Raw genomic sequence first — 20,543 nt, forward strand, 5'->3', positions numbered from 1 at the left:
CACACACACATTCAGAAACCAGGTTGTCTAACCTGAAATCAAACATAAGGACTGTTGATATACCATTATGTGTCTTTTCACACATATACACATGCGCACACACACACACACACACACACACACACACACACACACACACACACACACACACACACACACACACACACACACACACACACACACACACACACACACACACACACACACACACACACACACACACACACATACAGAAACCAGGTGCACCAAAAGGCCTTGTCTGATCTGAAATCAATCATAAGGACTGTTGATATACCATTATGTGTCCTCTCACACATACACACACACAAACACATGCATGTACATTAGCACACATTGACTTGAGATTTGTACAATTGAACAGAAAAACCTCACTGCTGCATTTAACATGTGCATTGTTGCCTTAGCATGTACATGAGGCTTTACATATTATCTTCAATACCTTCTTTTTTGTATTGGTTTTACCACAGCCCCTTTAGAACAGCCTCGCCACTCACTATTGAGTGCTATCGTACCAGCTTTTTGGCTGCAGTTCCAGCATAATTCCACTGGGGGCAGTCAACAGAGGGCCAAATGAATGGGGCTCTATTGAGCTAGGCTAAAATGGTCTATTCCACCCAATTGTTGTTAAGTGTGCTCGAATGTATTTTCTGAGGGTTCAACGTGGGTTTTATTTCAAAAGTTTAATGAACGAGTACATATGTCCCTTTGATTTATTACAGGTTGAGGTTTTTTGTGTATGATGTCCTTGACATTTCTTCATATCACTTTTTAAGGAACTCTAAAATTGTAAAACTCAGCTGTGAGTATTGTCTTTAAACCCTCTTTTGAAAACAACATTCGAATGACTAGACAATACTTAGTCCTGAGATGAGGGCACTTTGAGGGGTATAGGCTATAGCTGTTTGGGCACTTTGCGGGGTATAACTCTACATGGAAATAGAGACCGCAACCAAACAACCTCATTCAGAAACGGGAAATGCACCGTTTAGAGTACTGTGAGTTAACACATCTGTTCCTAGAACTTCTGTGGTTTTAGTGCAGCAAAGCTACTTTCTTTGCTATATGGAATGCAAATCATCTCACATTTTGACTCTCAGTGCTTTGCTCATCTCTATTGTGCCAACGTTATCAGTAGTTTACAGCATTAAAGCAACACTAAGAAAGATTTTTAGATGATGATTACAGTATTCTGTCGTTCATCCATGTGTAACAGTGGCACATTTGAATTCTCTAAATGCAGCCCTCCTATTCAGTATGTATAGCTATAGGCTATGACTTTGGCCTATAATTAAGTTTGGAGGAACTGGCCATCTTTCCATCATTCACATGAGAGCTGATTCTCCTTCCAATCCCAGTGCTCTATGACACTTCCGGCTCTTCGCTTTTGACAACTAGGATGTGCGATCCAGTAGTACCTTGAGATCAGTACTTCCAACAGAATGACTGTGTCCATCTCATTATCTGAACTCCCATCCTCGCCTTGTGCTTGTGCACTCGAGCTTCCGCCTCCCGTGGAGAGAACAATAGAGTTCCCCCTCTGTCAGCCTAGGCACAACAACTTTTCGGAGACCTTTACTTATTTAACATCCCGGTTGAAATGAGAAATTGACATTTCAATTGTGCTTTTGCAAGATATTGGATAAACCGCGTTCTGTTGTCAAAGATGTTTTGCCTCTCATCAGGAGGTCACAAGCATGAGGAGAGGATTGGGGGTTAGACATTGAACTGGACACACTCAGTGATGTTCCGACATGACTGCCCCCTACAGGTCACCTGCCATACTCAATGTGCTACCACAAGGGTGCCAAAGATAACATATGCATTTAAACGTATGCATTATTTTGTAGAAGATGCCATATTATCAATATGAAGATACCATAATATATATTGTGTATTAAATAAAACTTATCTGGAAATTATGTGGAAGTTATTTGAAAATCTATATATGCATTTCTTATTTCATGGTAAGCAGTGTCTGTGTTTTTGTACTTTATGTTCACTGTTTTCAACATTTCTTTATACTTTTTATACTGTATGTATTTTATGCCTTGTAGAAAATGGACATATTTAAGTGTTGATTTTTAAAACGCACAATGGAAAAGTTTTCATAATATATACTTAACACACACACACACACACACACACACACACACACACACACACACACACACACACACACACACACACACGGAGACACTCACGTGCGTGCGCACACACAAACAGATCTTAATCTAAATGTGTCTTTGCTTTTAGTATGCCATTTATATGTATTAACTGCATAAATCTAAACCAATAACATTTCAAAATGACTCGCCAATCTGACTGTCTAATGTAGATTTTTCACCCAAGTATGATTCTGTTTAACATACTTTCTGTGTAATGTATTAAATATTATGAGCAGCTCATGAATATGGTATGCATTTCTAACTTGCAATAAATGCCTTTTTAATAGTTATGGTGAACGTCTTTTTCCCGAGTTGGTGTGTCCAAACTCTCAGTCAATTTATACTCGCATTTTATACGATAAACGTCTTGATAATTGCTGGTTGAAGTAGAGTCCCCCTGTCGGCAAGTGTTAACCAAATTATAAGTGTCTCTTTTATACTGTAAGTACTATCAACTACTTTGGTGTGCTAAGTTCACCGGCCAATGTGGGCAGAGGCGCATCTTGCCACCAGGCAAGGCAGGCAGCCGCTTGGGGCCCCCAAGCCCCTAGGTAGTGAATAACAGCCCATACTGTATTAAAATAGTGGTGATTTTGGTTCAAATATTCACTCTTTTGCATTTTCGCTTGGGGCCCCATCTGACCCTAGAATCGCCTCTGATTGTGGGACTGGCAAATGTGATTGGTCATGCCATAGCCCTACTGTAATTTGCAAATTGATAATCTGTACAAGATTTTTTTTTATGTTTATGTCTTGGTATTCTTTATTTAGTCTTCTTTCTTTTTCTTCTCTTCTTATTATTATCATTATTATTATTATTGTTATTATTACTGAACACTAGCACACACCCAGATGGAAGCTCGTAAGTGACGTAGGCATATGGCGTTCAATACCCTTTAGCCCAGCCTTTGAAGGCCTATGGCTTATGGCATTGCTCAGTAATCATTCCTCATTTACAGTAAGGCCTATCATAGCTGGCTGCCTGCCTTGGCAAGTTAGGGAGATGGGCTCTCGCCCAAATAAAACTGTGAAATGGATATCTTAAGACGTGGAGATGATTCATTTGCGTCAGGTAGTGTGTTAGTGCAGCAGACATCACGTGTTGGGTTTTAGGGCTACCACAATTTTGTTACTGAGGAAATCACATAAATTGAATTTCTTGGGCCATGTGCTGTTGAGTGTTGTCTATTTTCAGACTTGGCCTCAGGAGGGGGACTAACATGTTGTGAAACAGTGTATTGGGTACTACATGCTTGCCACTATCTGTTCATGCGTAGGCCTATGTGTAATCTGGGTTCCACCCCCAGTCGATGACCAGTCCACCCCCGTTGTCACATTCAAATCTGATGAGATTTTAAACAGTAGTCATGTGAATGCAATGCAGTGGGGGGCCCAACTCCCAAAAACACAGTGCTGGTTTGGTAGTAGGTTAGTGTGCCAGTAGTCTGTTCCCCCCACCCGCACCACCTGTGCCTGGTAGGGATCCAGTTACAGTGTGTAGGATTCAGTCTTGGGGGTCTTGGAAGGCAAAGTGAAGGGGCGGGGGAGTTACGGTGTTTTTAATTAATGCCGTGTCTAGACTATAACATTTACGAAGTGCCCACTGAGTGCACTTTTTAGGGCGATTTGCCCCTCTCGTTGTGTTGCGTTGGGCCTATTTCTTGCCGTGTTGGATCAAAAGACTCCGGGGAGGGGGTCGCGACTGACAGTCTTGCAACTTTGATGGCAGAGTCACTGTCTGTTTATCCGCTCAGTGAGTCCTTCAAACGGAGACAGCGAAACATTCTTAATGGTAAGCAAATATCCCTTTGATTAAAAGAAAAGACGCATGTAGGCACATGCTGTTTTCGTTAAGTTCTTAAAACATCTTCTGTCAGTCCGCGCGCCAACAGCAGGCGCAATAAAGGTGGTTGTATGGCACGTTTTTCACATTCAGTCTTTCACATTCAAATAATTTTAAAACTGGCTAATGCCTGTTGTGCGTAGCCTACTGCAAATCTAGCGGGCGAACACAAGCAATCGCAAAAATAGCAGTATGACTCCGGCTAGAGCCGTGACTCCGGCTGTCAAAATGGTGCCACTTGGTGGCAGCAATTCTTTTCCCCCTGGTGTCGCCTATAGTTTTGAAGGCAGGTTGGATTTTTTTCCCCCCCTTTACGCTGCCTTCGGGATCCAAATGCAATCAATTTCTGGAGTCATGTTACTGCGTTTACATAGGCTAGCAAAGAGACTTCATTCCTTCTTTTACAGTGACGACGACGCAGCGAGTCTCCAATGCGTCTCCAAAAGACAAGAGTCGCTCGTACCGTATGTTGAGCAAAACAGAACTACTTTAAATGTCAAGCCTGTCTGTGTCAAATGACAGACTGTATGGCTAAGCCACTGACACCACTTTCTCTATACGACTCTGCTCATATACGCCACTCAACCATTAGATGCGGACCATATAGGCTATGCGCCAGCCTTATAATAACTACGCGCACACATATAATGCTCCCATAACTGCATGTGGGCCAACACACCCCTGTGCCTATCCTGACATAGCTATATGCACGTATCACACATACCATTTACAGTAGCCTGTGCCATTTAAAGTTTCATAACCGACCATTTATTATACCCTTGCATAAATAAGAACCGTGTTATATGTTTATTATTAGATTCTGTTAACAGGATCGATACTACTACAGGAGCCTGCTACAGCATGAGATGATGTGAAACAAAACTGTGTTGCAGCCATGTCAGCACAGTTGTGGGTGGAATAAGATAAGGACTATGTTGTATTGCTGCGGAATATTAGATGATCAATTTAACAGGACTGAAAGACCTACTACAACAGAGATGATATGAAATCAAGCTCTGTTTCAGCCATTTCGGGGCAGTCAAGGGTGGAATTTATTGTACCATAAATAAGGACTCTGTTATAGTGCTGATTATTATAATTTTAACAGGATGACTGATACTTGTCAGATATTGAAATGAAACTGTGTTGCAGCTATGTCGGCCCAATCGAAGGTGGAGCTCACAATTGCCTGTGAGAACCTGCTGGACATGGACATCTTCTCCAAATCGGACCCACTGTGCGTGCTGTATGTGAACCCATCCGGAACGCAGTGGTCTGAGGTGTGAGCTCATCAAAATCAAATATGCTAATATCAGCATGGCAAACCTACTATACTCTTTCACGCGCACACGCACACACACGGGGAGCTCAAATCAGGGGAGCAGGGTATGAGTCACCAGGGCCCCACGTATGAGGGGGCCCCCTGCAGAAAGGGAGATTTTTTTACATACAGTATTAATTTGATATAAAGGGGGCCTATTGGAGCTGGCTGTACATAGGGCCCAGAATTCAGAATTTGGTGCTTCACTCCTGCACATAGATAGATACATTACATACAGTATACAGTACGTAGGCCTTTACATACATACACTGTACACACACACACACACACACACACACACACACACACACACACACACTCGCACACTTTAGGAAAAGCATGCAATGACACTCCAGTTTCAAAAAAATAAATAAACCGACTCACTGTAAACTATTCCTTTTTTGTGCATTCAGGCAGGCCGCACTGAGATGGTGCTGAACTGCCTCAGCCCTCATTTTTCCAAAAAGTTTCTCCTGGACTACTATTTCGAGGTGGTACAGAAAGTTAAGTTCGAGCTTTATGACATCGACAACGCCTCAGACGATCTCAGCAAACAAGACTTCCTGGGCGAGTTTGAGGCCACCCTTGGTCAGGTAATGTATACTGCAACGTGTGAAGTCTATGTCTCTTTCTCAAACAAACACACACATGCATGCACGCACGCACACACACACCGACGCAAGCACACGCGCACACTCCAAATACAGATACACATACTACACAAATGCAGTTTTTGTATGTGGTAAAACAATTATACTGTCTGTCCTGCATCAGATTGTGTCCAGTAGGAGACTGACCCGCCCATTGGTCCTGAAGACTGGCCTGCCAGCAGGAAGAGGAACCATCACGGTAACATGGAACACACAACATGTGGGACTGGCCCACAGACCTAGATTAATAATCTATGTCTGTGGACTGGCTCACTATACACCATTTTGTCATTTCTTTCGACATGCTGACGTGCTAAACAATGTGGAAATGTCATGTTAATTTTAGCTCCTCAATCACGACAAATCAAAGTGAAAGTTACATTTAGGTCATTTATTCTTCTCTCATCTATAATGCTTGTTTGAATTCAATATGTGACCAGTCACTTGGTGCCTGTTTCCCTGTATGTGTGATGTGTGGCAGATCAATTTCATAACAGCATGTCATTCCTTTCGATATGCGGAACAATGTGATATTGATTTTTGCTCCTCAACAACAATACATACAATTGAAAGTTTCCTGTATGTCCATTGGTGGGTTTTTTTTGTCTTTCTTCGCTGTAATGTTCATTCCAGTGCTTAATCACCTGCAGATTTATGCGGAGGAGATCAAGGACAGCAGTGTGGTGAAATTTGAAGTCGAGGCCAGAAAACTGGACAGGAAGGTAAGACAACAGCCTTGCATTGCACTGCTTTCAACACACACAGTTTTTACAGTGAAATCAACTTGCTGAGAGACTCATCTGATATTTTTGGAGCAATGCACAGTAATTCACATCAAAGCTTACGCAAGTTAGTTACATAATGTCTGCTGCATAACTGTACTTTACACCAGAAACGACCATAGCAAGTGGCCGAAGTTGTTGAAGTTTCGCCATGACTTTGCTGTATTTGCTCTGGACGTGATATTGACATGTTTGATTTAGCTAATCATGTAACGGCTCTAGCAGAGAGAGTAGAGAGAGAGAGGTTCCATTGGCCCATTGTTTCCTGGTTCTATTATGGCCCCCCTTAGGCAGACCTAGGCAGACCTAAGGACTGTTCTATTCATTGTAGGAGCATTATGACACGCCCCTTTAGGCAGACTGGAACCTGGTCGCGTTAGGTGCCCATAGAAACCTATTATGTTGGCATATCTCTATTAAAGAATCTCTCGCTGTAGCTTGTCAGTCTGGGACATTCTGAAGATATGAACATTCCAATTGTTTTTTTGTCAAATTGCGTCATGGCTCATTACTATGATATTAGGTGACGTTTATTCGCTGAAATTCGCTGCGGTTGTCCAATTTGTTTCGCCCCGGGCAAATCCATCGCACTGGTCACTTCGGTCGCTTTGGTGTGCACACAGAGGAAGGCCTTTTTTAAGACTTGTGAATTGTAAGTGCTTCAAAGTCCTTTTTGCTTCAATTTTAGGATTTCTTTGGGAAGTCTGATCCGTTCCTGGAGTTCCACAGGTACACAGAGACTGGATGGCACCTGGCCCACCGGACAGAGGTTAGTTAACTCAACCTTAACTCTGAAGTTATTTGCCAAAGATAGTTTCATATCTCTGACCCCATGGGGGAAACGAAAAGCTATTTGGATTTTTAAAAATAAAGTATCGGGACTCCTCGTCGGCCACTATTCCATACATAACAAGGGGCCTTAAGTGATGCACTATGACTTGGTCATTGCCATTCTGGTAACCGCAAATGTATAATGCTGTGTCTTAACGGGTTAAGCATCTATGTGTACACTATGCAGATGGTAAAAAGGAACTTGAACCCTCGTTGGAGACCCTTCAAGATCCCATTACAGGGTCTGTGTGGAGGGGATCTGGCAGAACCAGTTAAGGTGAGTGTCAGAAAGTGTATGAGAAAGTGTGCAAAGTATTGGAGACATACAGTACATAGTTAACTGTTTAATTTGTTTAAACTGTTCCACCTTATGATGTTTTGTCTGTCCTGTTTGTCTACAGGTGGAGTGCTACGACTATAACATAAATGGGTCACATGCCTTCATTGGGATGTTTACGACTTCACTTAGACGTTTGAAAGAGGCCTCATACAGCTCACCAGTAAGTATCACACTGGGGTGAATGACTGAATCAAGAGTGCCTGGGCAAATAAAGTGTGTTGGACCCCATTATTGGAAGTGGGTTGTCTGGGGCATGGTGTATCTAACATTCAATATGTATATGGTGCTACCACCAGGGCCCATTAGAGAAGGTGGGCTATAATATACATGTATGTATAATATATGTACTGAGATTTCATCACAGCGGGTCCTGCAAGGATAGCATTATCAATCAATCAATCAATCAATCAATCAATCAATCAATCAATCAATCAATCAATCAATCATGCATAATCAATACAGCTCTCATCCACCAAAGTGTGTGTGTATGTTGACAGGCTGAATTTGAATGCATAAATCCGAAGAAGAAGAAGCGGAAGAGGAGGTACAAGAACTCAGGGGTTGTGATCTTCAAGCGGTGTGAGGTAATGTTCTGGCTCTTAGTCTTCACACTCTCATTCTGTACTTAATGTGCTACTAGTATACCATTGGCTCATATTGAAGTGCCAGTGCCAAAGAAAGAAAGGGAAAGAGACATTTTTTTGTGTTTTCTTTTTTCTCTCGTGTTAAAGTTACTGTGTGTGTGTGTGTGTGTGTGTGTGTGTGTGTGTGTGTGTGTGTGTGTGTGTGTGTGTGTGTGTGTGTGTGTGTGTGTGTGTGTGTGTGTGTGTGTGTTTGCGTGCGCGTGCGTGTGTCTGTGTCAGCGTGTGTGGTCATTTTGGTTTACCTGATTGCATCTTTATGTGTGCAGATTGTGAAGGAGTACACATTCCTGGACTACATCATGGGAGGATGCCAGCTCAACTTCACGGTAAGGGTCAATGAGCACAGTTACTGTACATGCACGGAATATTCCAGGTGTAAACAGGAATATTATCAACATTCGGATTAGAACAAATTTCGGAATGTTCCGTTCACATGTGTGGAACAGCGAAAGTTTCCTGGAACATGGCAACATTCAGAATGAATAAAGAGATCACATGACTCACTCATCCCCAATATGCCATGTAAATAGGATCAAACAACGGATGAACAAAAACCCTGTTTTGAGAAATATCTGCATACGTGTAAGTAACCAAAGCCGTCGCTTTCTTACAAACTTACAGCACTGACTTTTACTCTCCCGTCATCCTGTGTACCGTAGGTGGGTGTGGATTTCACAGGGTCTAACGGTGACCCTTACTCTCCGGATTCGCTGCACTACATCAGTCCTGATGGGGTCAACGAGTACCTCAGTGCTATTTGGTCTGTCGGCCAAGTCATCCAGGACTATGACAGGTGACTAAACTACCACATGAACATAACTCACCACAACACAACCCACAACTGTATGTCGTTGTATCCATTGTGAAATATGAGTCCACTGGTTTGATTGCCCATAGTATTGTATTTGGTACTACACAGTATGCACACTATGAAATTATATATATGGTGCACCAAGCCAGCATCTGTACTGTACATGTATGTACATGGGTAACAAAGCTCTGAATGTTGCACATGTTTACCTTGTGCTTTCTTTAGTTTAAATAGCAGCTCTGGATTTCTTTTTTCAAGCATGACATTTTTGTGTGTGTATGTGTTTTTTTTGCTTACAGTGACAATCTGTTTCCTGCATTTGGGTTTGGAGCTCAGCTTCCACCTGACGGGGAGGTACTCTGTTCTCTCTCTCTCTCTCTCTCTCTCTCTCTCTCTCTCTCTCTCTCTCTCTCTCTCTCTCTCTCTCTCTCTCTCTCTCTCTCTCTCTCTCTCTCTCTCTCTCTCTCTGCACTGTTGTGTGTTCATTCCAGATGTGTTTGTCTTTTGTCTACAGGTGTCTCATTGCTTTCCTATGAATTTCAACCCCGAAAACCCTGACTGTCGAGGTGAGCTGGCACCCTTTCTTGACTTGGCACTGCAAAAATGGCATCGTAACAAGTTTAAGTGATCTAATTTTAGCACAACTGGTCACGATATTGAGGGGAATAATATACAGTTATCTTATTCCATTGGCAGATGAATTGTCTGATTTCTAGCAAAGGAAATCTTCTAACAAGACAGAAATTGAAATAAACACACCAATGACATGTATGGTCAGTGAAACACACCTATCTGGCAATGGAATAAGATAATTCTCGAAAAGATTGGCCCACACCAAGATAACTCACTTATAACAATAATTCACTTATTTTTTTGTATTCGGGTGTTCTGTCTGGTGGTTTATTTGTATCATTAATAGATTCACAGGTTCAAAAGAGGACCATCTGATTTTCTGAGTTTTCATTGCATCTCAATAAAATGTGTGTGTGTGCGTGTGTGCCTGTGTGTGCGTACGTGCGTGGTAGGTATTGACGGCATTGTGGAGGCCTACAGGATGTGCCTGCCGCGGGTAAAACTCTTTGGTCCCACAAACTTCTCACCAATCATCAACCAAGTGTCAGAGTGCGCACAGCAGGCAGCCAATCAGAAATTAGCAGCGGTAAGAAACTGATACAGTATGTTCATGTGCAGAGCAGCAGGGCAGCAGAATGTGGTCCTCATTACATGGTAACTTTGCTCTGGGCCTGGCCAAATCTATCAGCGGCACCTGTCCATGTCTATTAGCCACTGTGGCCTAGTGTTTAGGGAGGTGGACTTAAGATCAGAGGGTTGCAGGTCCGTATCCCACCCTTACCAGACCTCCTTACACCTCCATCCATTGCCCATGAGCAAGGCACCTAACCCCACATTGCCCAAGGGACTGTAACCAATACCCTGTAAATAACTGTAAGTCGCTTTGGATAAAAAGCGTCAGCTAAGTGTAATGTAATGTAACTACCTGTATGTCCACTGCTCTCCTCCACTCCACTACAAGTCACGATACACTGAAATCTGCCTCTGCCTCTGCCTCTCTCTCTCTCTGTCTACCCCAACCCTCTCTTTGTCCGCCTCTCTCTTTTTCTTTTTTCATTCTTTGACCTGTCGTAATGTCTGTTGTGTGTATGCTTGTCTTGCAATGCTCATTTTTTGCGCTATAAGCTCTTTTCCACTGCCGGTTTTCTGGTAGGCCTACAGCTCGATACTGCGCGACTCGGCCGCCTCTTTTTGCTTTTCGAATAGGCATGACACGGCTCAATCGTAAAGCAAAAAGTGGCAGCCGAGTCACGCTGTCTCGAGCTATAGGCCTACCAGAAAACCGGCAGTGGAAAAGAGGCAAAAGTGTACTGTGTGTAAGCTACTTGATACCTTAATACTCTTCTCTCTCTCTCTCTCTCTCTCTCTCTCTCTCTCTCTCTCTCTCTCTCTCTCTCTCTCTCTCTCTCTCTCTCTCTGTCTGTGTCTCTCTTCACAGAATTACTTTGTCCTGCTGATCATCACAGACGGTGAGATCACGGACATGTACCAGACGTGCTCGGCCATAGTGCACGCGGCACGTCTACCCATGTCCATCATCATCGTGGGGGTGGGCCAGGCCAACTTCGACAACATGGAGATCCTGGACGGTGACGACAAGCGACTGACCGCTCCCAACGGCGAGGCAGCAGCCCGGGATATTGTGCAGTTTGTGCCCTTCCGGGATTTCAAGAATGTGAGTTAGAGAAACTTAATTGATCCCAATGGAGCTACAGGTTTTTGAGGCATTTTTTTAAAATCTTGCATTAAACTCAAAATGTGAAGTGAAAGCTCATTGGGAAACTCCAACTCCCATTGTCATTGTGACATAGCACTCCACAGCACACAGTGAACACTGCACACAACGAAATTGCATTTATGCCTCACCCGTGCAACGGGGCAGCCCTCAATGGCGGGACGGTACCATGCTCAGGGTACCTCAGTCATGGAGGAGGATGGGGGAGAGTACTGGTTGATTACTCCCCCCACCAACCTGGCAGGTCGGGAGTCGAAACGGCAACCTTTGGACTACAAGTCTGACGCCCTAACCCAGTGATTCTCAAACTTTTTTGAACAAACGCCCCCTTGAATTCATCATAAGCCTCCCAACGCTCCCTTGACCTTATATCACAAGCCTGCCAATGCCCCTGTTAGTATTGAAAAGTAAAATAGACTAATGCAACTCAATGGTAACTAAGCCCCACCCCCACTCAGCTGCATCCTTCTCAACGCCCTCCCTAGGGCTCCTTAACACTCCCTGGGGGGCTGTACCACCCCCGTTGAGAAACACTACCCTAACCGCTTACCCATGACTGCCCATAAATGACTGAATTAATGAATGAATGTGTGAAAGATTACTCCACTAAGCAGTGAAAAGTCGCACTCTCGAAAATTCATTTTGAGGCTGAAGGTGACTTTAGCCAAAACATTTGTCTATTATTGTATGTTTTCCTAACGCAAAAGTAAAACACCATAAAATGAATATTTGAGAGTGCCGCTTGCCACTACGGAGTGATTTACAGAGCCGCCAGAGCTGTTCCTCACCTGAGTAAGGCCTAATGTTGGCCTAATGGTTAGGTTAGCTGGTTAGCTGTCCCTCGTCTGAGTAAAGGAAGCTGTGACTAAATGGTTACGTAGGGCAGTGTTTCCCAACCAGGGTTACGCGAGCACACCTCAAGGGGTACGCGGAAAAATGTAATAATAACAAATATATTGAGTGTAGTCACATTGGGATAGAGGAACAGAGCCTGAATGAGGGCGAGGGGGTACTTATCATATGAAAAAGTTGCTAAGGGGGTACGCAGGACAAAAAAGGTTGGGAAGCACTGACGTAGGGAATATGAAGATCGCAGGTTTGAACCCCATATCAGTAGGGATTATTCAGGTGGTCTTCCTGCCAGGAGATTGTAAGTTCCTTACACCAATAGGAGGGGGTGGTATAAGTGAGTGACTGTCGGCCCCTCCATCCGCCCCTATTTCTACATTGCCACGAGCATGGTGCTATCCCCAACAGACACTACTCCCTTAGTGCAGTTCTCACAGTTGACCCCTTGCTCCCCCTTGGTCACATTTGTGTGATGGGTGAATGCACGATTGAATTTCGTTGCGTGCTCTCACTTTGTGATGTGATGTGTCATATGATCGGGAATAACCAATGGGTATGACAGTCCAATCTGTTTTTTTTTTCTTCCAGTCTGGCCATGAGGCTTTAGCTCGGAGTGTGTTGGCTGAGCTACCAGAACAGGTGGCCTCCTACTTCCGAATGGTCGAACTGAAGCCAGTCCTTGATCCTCATGCCTCTTCTGCTGAATGTATGGAAATTACCTCCTGAGATGTCTTACAAGCATGCACACACACACACACACACACACACACACACACACACACACACACACACACACACACACACACACACACACACACACACACACACACACACACACACACACACACACACACACACTAACTTGAAATATTGACCTACTTATAAGAAAAGAAATTACTTGCTGAGGCGTCCTCCATTTAATTCTTGCCATGCCATATTCCACTGTATTATCTCATACCGAGCTTAGCAGCATATTTCTGTTTAAATCAAGTCAGAAAAGAAATGAGATGTATTATAAGCAAAAAATGCATAGCCTAATATACAGAGAAGATCCATTAAAGGGACACTGTGCAGGAAATGGTCAAAAAGGGTACTGTAACTATGCTACTCATTGAACCTGGGCTGCCAATTGCCAAATTTGATCTTTACATCAAAGTTTTCTAAGTAATAAATTTTTTTTTTCTAGTATGGTCCAAGTAGAGTCATTTTTGCAGCTAAAAATTGCTATTTTTGGAAATTCAAGATGGCGGACCGTGGAGAAGATCCCCCTTTTCATGTATGAAAAATGCAATTTTCCCAGTCATAATGAATACTTAGAATTTGATAGTGGTGGTAAGTATTCATGAAAAAGGTAATATTTGTGAATGGGCAGCATGAATTCTGGAAATAAACAATTAGAAATCTCACACAGTCTCCCTTTAAGGGATTATAGCTTATAGCAAACTTGTAGCCAGGAAAATGATGTGTTCATTTTTAAAAATATATATTTTAATGTTTTTTTGTGCCTTTATTCATGACAGGACAATAGAGATTGACAGGAAATCAGTTGACAGAGAGATGGGGGCAGGGTTGGGAGATGACCCAGGCTAGACTCAAACCTGGGTCCCTCAAGGGCATGCAAGCCCAAATGTGGGGTGGATTAGCGCGCTGCGCCACAGTGCCCCGACATGTTCACTTTTACTTTCAATTGGACAAAATGTTAGTGTTTGGGTGGATCCAGTGGTCATGAAGCCATTGCTGAGCTATTTTGACGAGCCTATACACCTCCAGGACCAAAACATTTGTCAGTAGTGCTAAACCAGACCCTCCATTTCAATCTAGTACATCCCCTTTGCTGGTGGTCGCTGATGCCCTGCCTTTATGGAGAAAGTTTCCCCAACCTAGGCAGAACTTTTTTTGTGGGGGGCTTTTCCCCATTCAACATCCCAATTGCAAATAAGAAAAGGACCTTTGAATTGTGCTTGTGCGAGACATTGAACAAAACTTCTATCGTCAATGAAGTCTTGACTTGCACCACGAGGCAGAAGGCGAGGACGGGAGGTATGAGATTAAGTTGGACAGTCTGTGTGAAATGAAAGACTATTATACAGTATTTCCGAGGGCTGATAGTATTCAGGCTCCATGCCTGATTTCAGGCTTGACAGAGTTTGCAAAAATAAAAACATTGATAATAATTAGCCATTATGTTATTCTTATCTCAGAAAGTGTTATAGGTTCAGGGCTTTCTTCTACGATCAGGCTTGAATAATGGTCATACACAGGTTAGTAAATGTTTGAATAATGTGTCAAAATAGGCCGTTACGTCACCATGCAGTATCTTGTCGTCGTCGTTAGAGCAGGGGAAAAGTTCAGGCTTAGGATTTTTTTTCACTATCACCCATGATTTCCTCTCTCTGTCTCTTTCCCTGTAGCCTCAGTATCTCCCTCCAATCCTGGCCCTCCTTCCTCCGCACCTCCCTCCAACCCTGGCCCTCCTCCCTCCGCACCTTTTCCATCCTCTGCACCTCCTCCTCCCACCTCACTATTCTCTCCCTCCGCTCCTGGCGATCCCTCCCTTCCCGTGGTTCCTTCCGCTCCTGACTCTGAGGATGACATTGACGACTGCATTGGCCTGAAGACAACAAATTGTCATGACGGCAAGTAATAGTGTTGCCTGCAGAGTTGTCAGTCCTGTGTTCAGAAAGCATGAATCCTGCCACGAATCAGTTAATTATAATTAGTACTTAAGACAAGCAGATCAGTTACTGAGTGAAGCCTCATGTGTTGGGAACTTAGGAAACTGTGGCAGGTTGGTTATACTTCTGAACCATGTTTTTAACACCACTGGGTTTTCCTAACACTCCCACTGTAAGTACAGCACATTCAGATACTCTGTATGAAAACACATCATATTAATTCTACCACTGCTGTTGAATATTGAATCATTTTTGTCAGTTCACTAACATCACTCTCTGTGTTCCTGTACCCTCAGCCTTCCCCTCCGCCCCTATCTACCCCTCTATTCCTGTCTGCTCCTCCGCTCCTGGTCCTAAGGAAGAAAGCACTCAGAATCAACATGCCTTTGTCTACGAGAAATCTTTATGTAATGATGGCAAGTAATGCGTACTCGTTTCTCAAAATCGCCTTAACTGCTAACCAATTAAAAATGTAGTCATTTGGCACTGTTGAGAAACGCACGCCTGGAGTCTACGCCTCCAGGAGGAAACTATTTCTCCACACTGGAAACCCTTAACAGGAAATGCAAGGCATGTTCAACCGCTGCAACGTTTTGCTACATTTCGTTTACTAATTGAACAACTGGTTTGGTGGCCACGTAGCAAAACGCTCTGCAACATACCTTTGGGTATGTTTGCTACTGTTTGGTAGGTGTGTTCGGCCAATTATTCTACTGCCTGGGATTCAGGGCCTCCTTGGCTCTTGGGACCCTGGCCCGGTAGGCTTTTGCAGTAATCTAAACCTGTCAGCATGGAGTCTCCCGCTCCTCTGCCATTGGCTCAGTGCACGCCGTTTCATTAAGATGAAACATGCTGCAAGGGGCAGGCTTACCCAGCTGGTATTTCCCCCACTAATTTTGAGTGTATTAATATCCACTCCCCTTTGTCTGTCCACTGAGTTCCCTCTCCTCCTCCGCTTGTAGCCTCAGCCCCTGCCTCTACTTCTGTGTCTACCTCCATCCTCGTTTCTCGCTCCTCTTCTCCTGACTCTGACTCTAACTCCACTTTTGACCCATCCTCTTCTTCTGGCTCTGATGAAGAATGCACTGATGGCCCCGTGACATCTGTTTGTGATGATGGCAAGTATCAGTAATAACGACTTGACTTGAAAGACCACCAAATTCCTGACCAAGTCAGTCTGGCCAAGCTCAAAATCAAAATGAAATGCGGGCCTGTCAAAATGTTTTATTTCCAATGGTTTGTTGGCTCGCATTCAAGGCAAAATCATGATTGATTGTAGGTTCGGCCGGTAGTACACATAGAATTCTGACCAATTTCAACATGCAGTTGTATTGCTCAGGGTTCTCAGGACTTGTCATTACCCAGGTATTTTTTGTTTTTTCGTTTGGCCATTTTCTGAGAGCCTGGCCATTCTACACATGGCTTGTTTTCATTTTTTTTATCGTCTTGACATGCTCCAAATATCATCACAAAAGTTATTGTAAGATGTCTGGTGACGTTGCATAACTTTTGGGATGGTATTCAGAATAATTTTACATTATTTAAAAAATGTAAATAAACCATGCCCTCATGTTGAAATTGACTGGAATTGCCCCGCCCACTGAGAACTCTGAAATCACTACTGCTTGCTTGGCCAGACTAGAAGATCGGAAGAACCTTGCAGTCACGATAGCCAGGCTTCCCACCACTTGAATGGCTCTTGCCCGACATGCGTAGTTCAGTGCAGTTTTGTGAGCTCACGACTAGGTCTAGGTGTGTGTAGCTCCGCTTAGCTCCACCAGGGGGCTGCGGAGCTACACACACACATGCAGGTCTGGTGAGAACCAGGCTATCCCACCACTGCATTTGAAAATTAATCCTTTTTGTCTACCTACCCACTAAGGCTCCTCTCTCTCCTCCTGCCTGTTTCCTTGTAGCCTTAGCTTCTCCCTCTGCTCCTGCCTTACCCTCTACTCCCACTACTCCCACTGACTCTGCTATTGCCTCTGCTCCTGACCTAACCTCCGCTCCTGCCTCTAAGGAGGAATGTGCTGACCTAGAGACTTCCGTTTGTCATGATGGCAAGTAATATTTCACAGTAACCATTCCACAGTATCCAGTGGGTGCCATGGGCCAGTACACCTCACCACTGCTTTTGAATATTTGGTCCCCTTTTGGATATCCACTAATGTTCAGATCTCTTTCCTTCCATCCTCAGCCTCTCTTGCCGATGCCGTCTCCCCCTCTGCTCCCATCTGCCCTCCCTCTCCTACCTGCCCTCTTTCTCCTGTGGGTTCCTCTTCTCCCATTCGCTCCTCCTCTCCTGTCCGCTCCTCATCTCCTGTTCGCTCTTCTTCTCCTGTCCGCTCCTCATCTCCTGTTCGCTCTTCTTCTCCTGTCCGCTCCTCATCTCCTGTTCGCTCTTCTTCTCCTGTTCGCTCCTCCTCTCCTGTCCGCTCCTCATCTCCTGTTCGCTCCTCTTCTCCTGTCCGCTCCTCATCTCCTGTCTCTTCCTCGTGGGGAGGTGGCACTGATGACTGATGACCAAGATATGTCTCCCTGATGGTTTTTGGGTCTCTCAGCTCATCTCTCAATTCAACGTGACCAAGGTCTCTGCCTCCCACATCTTCACAGAGTTGATTTTGTGCCAAATTGCCTCTCGCCTAGTGACTATAACATGAAACGTATACTTTGGTACGGCATCGTTAGCGAAGCTTTAAACGGATTCGCATTGGTGAACTGCATGTGATAGGCCAGCACAGCTGTCCTGTTCACCGTGCTATAGCCTTTTCACAATGACTCAATGCACAGATGGAAAAACACTGAACAAAGGGAAAACAACAACATGCCCAGAATACGTTGTTAATGAAGGACAGATTTTGTGTCCTTTTGGATTCTCTCTGATGCAACAACACTAGACCAGCTTGCCAGGCAAAAATACAACAACAAAAACTCCTGCTGCTATTGTTAAAAAAAATGGTTTAAATTAACTTAAGTTAGTATCTGGGCTACCTAAGTTTTGTAAGTTGACTTGAAATGATAAGTTAATAATATTATTATTAATAATAAATTGTGAATTTCCACTTACAAAAGTAATTTGGGTCAACTTACTAAGGTTAGGCAGCCCAGACATTAATTATAGTTAGTTTAAGCCATTTTGTACAGTGTTGGTCTAGTTTACTGGGCTAGCTCTCAACTGTTGAATGGTCATTATTTCTCAGGTCTAACCCTGTAAGCTGCCAAACAACTCCTCTCAGCTTTTGCCTCAATACACATGTACTGTATGTCTTACAAAAGTTTGACCCTATATGAGTTGGTTTACGTTGTTTTTATAGTGAAATAAAAATGATAGACTAATATATAAATATGAATATTCAGTCAATATTTATTTTCCAAATTTAAGTTAGGAGACATGGAATGTTTGTACATGACTAATACAATAGCATAATCTCATATTATTTTTATGCATGAGAGTATAAACTTGTAAGATTGCTACACACTACTTGAGAGAGTTGATGTCTGGCCCATGGGTATGATGTCTCAAGATACAGGTATATGAGTGATTCTACAATTCCCCTACGCTTTTGGCAAAAGCAAAATGTCAATTATTAGGTTTTTTTTTCAACTAAATGACCTAGATGTTTACATAGTGTATTTCAGACCGTGACACGGTTAACACAGTTTTCGTGGACACACACAAAATGGCAAATTTCATGTATAATGGAAAGGACAGTGGTCTTTCTGACAGTTTTGTCATATTGTGATGATTACTGTGAATCAACATTTGCATCGTCTTGGGCAAAACAAGTTTCTTTACATGCTAATATGAAGACTGAATCTGACATTTGGAAAACAGGACGGCATGAAAACGCCCAAAACGTATTAAATATTCATTCTTGCTGAGGGAAATAATGCTATGTCTACACTGTCTGTATTATATGAAAGATAAATGTTTTCTAATGTCCAAAACATCATTGGATGCAGTTAATAGTTAGTGGAATTGCCAAATAAAATCCACGGACTTAAAAGTGTAGGCGAATTAGAGAATCACTCATATGTAGATACAGTCCCAAGAAAAAGTTTGTACACCCTTTGAAATTTCGTACCTTTCTGTTAAAATTGGTCATAAAACATGGTCTGATCTTCCCGGAAATCACAAGAAGGAACAACCAGAGTCTGCTTTAACTAATTCAACCCCAACATTTACAAGTTTTCATATTTTCATTGGCCATAAGATGTAAACATACACAGGACAACAAGGCATAAGTAAGTACACCCTAGCATTCAATAGGTTTTAACCCTAAGTTAGTCACAATAACCTCAACCAGATGTTTCCTGTAGTTGCAGATCAAATTAACAAAACAATCTTGATGTATCTGGTCTCCCTCTTCTTTAGAAAACTGCCTCTCGTCAGCAAGGTTTGTGGGATGTCTGGAGTGCATAGCTTTCTTGACTTCATGCCATATAATCTCAATTGTTTTTTGTCAGGGCTTTGACTGGGCTATTCCAGAATGTGTATTTCATTATTATGAAGCCATTCTAAAGTCGATTTGTTTCTAAACTATGGGTTGTTGTCACATTTCAGGACCCATACTCTTGTGTGCTTCAACTGTTTGACAGACTATCTCACTTTTTTCTGTAAAATATCTCGATAAACTTCTGAGTTCATTGTTCCACTGATAATAGCAAACTGAAAAGGGCCTGAGGCAGGAAGGTAGCCGCATATAATGATGCTCCCGCCACCATACTCAACGGTGGAGATGATGTTTTGGTGAAGGTGTGGTTCTCCAGTTCTCCTCCAAACATGACATTGTGTGTTCCCCTGAACAATTCAACTTTGGTTTCAACGTTGGTCTACAGAATATTTTGCAGTAATTCTATGAAGCATATAAATGCTTTTTCGCAAACCTCAAAGGTGCAGCAATATTTTTTTGGTCAGAAACCCCATTAATTTTAAATTGGCAGAATTAATCCCATTTGTAGCTATTCTTGGTTACATCTCCTCTTCTGCGTATGGTGGCGGGAGCATCATTATATGCGGCTTCCTTGCTACCTCAGGCCCTTGACAGTTTGCTATTATCAGTGGAACAATGAACTCAAATTTATTGTGATATTTTACAGAAAAAAACGTGAGGAAGTCTGTCACACAGTTGAAGCACACAAGAGTATGCGTCCTGAAATGTGACAACAACCCATACTTTAGAAGCAAATCGACTTTAGAATGGCTTCATAAATAAATAAATTCATGAAATACACATTCTGAAATAGCCCAGTCAAAGCCCTGACAAAAAACAATTGAGATTATATGGCATGAAGTCAAGAAA

At 43.0% G+C, this 20,543-nt stretch overlaps 1 protein-coding gene across 1 annotated transcript; it reads left to right on the forward strand.

Moving 5' to 3' along the window:
- The first annotated feature begins 3,566 nt into the window (after positions 1-3,566).
- On the forward strand, positions 3,567-19,277 carry LOC134455664 (copine-3-like). The gene is made up of 19 exons (XM_063206878.1): positions 3,567-3,978; positions 5,182-5,309; positions 5,764-5,943; positions 6,125-6,199; positions 6,651-6,722; positions 7,471-7,551; positions 7,801-7,890; positions 8,015-8,113; positions 8,451-8,537; positions 8,864-8,923; positions 9,257-9,390; positions 9,708-9,762; positions 9,923-9,974; positions 10,434-10,567; positions 11,420-11,656; positions 13,154-13,271; positions 14,977-15,201; positions 15,537-15,656; positions 17,438-19,277. The coding sequence occupies exons 1-19, from the start codon at positions 3,909-3,911 to the stop codon at positions 17,758-17,760; spliced, it is 2,340 nt and encodes a 779-aa protein (XP_063062948.1). The 5' UTR covers positions 3,567-3,908; the 3' UTR covers positions 17,761-19,277.
- The last annotated feature ends 1,266 nt before the right edge of the window (positions 19,278-20,543 follow it).

The sequence above is a fragment of the Engraulis encrasicolus genome, chromosome 9 (assembly GCF_034702125.1).
Source record: "Engraulis encrasicolus isolate BLACKSEA-1 chromosome 9, IST_EnEncr_1.0, whole genome shotgun sequence".
Taxonomy (NCBI): domain Eukaryota; kingdom Metazoa; phylum Chordata; class Actinopteri; order Clupeiformes; family Engraulidae; genus Engraulis; species Engraulis encrasicolus.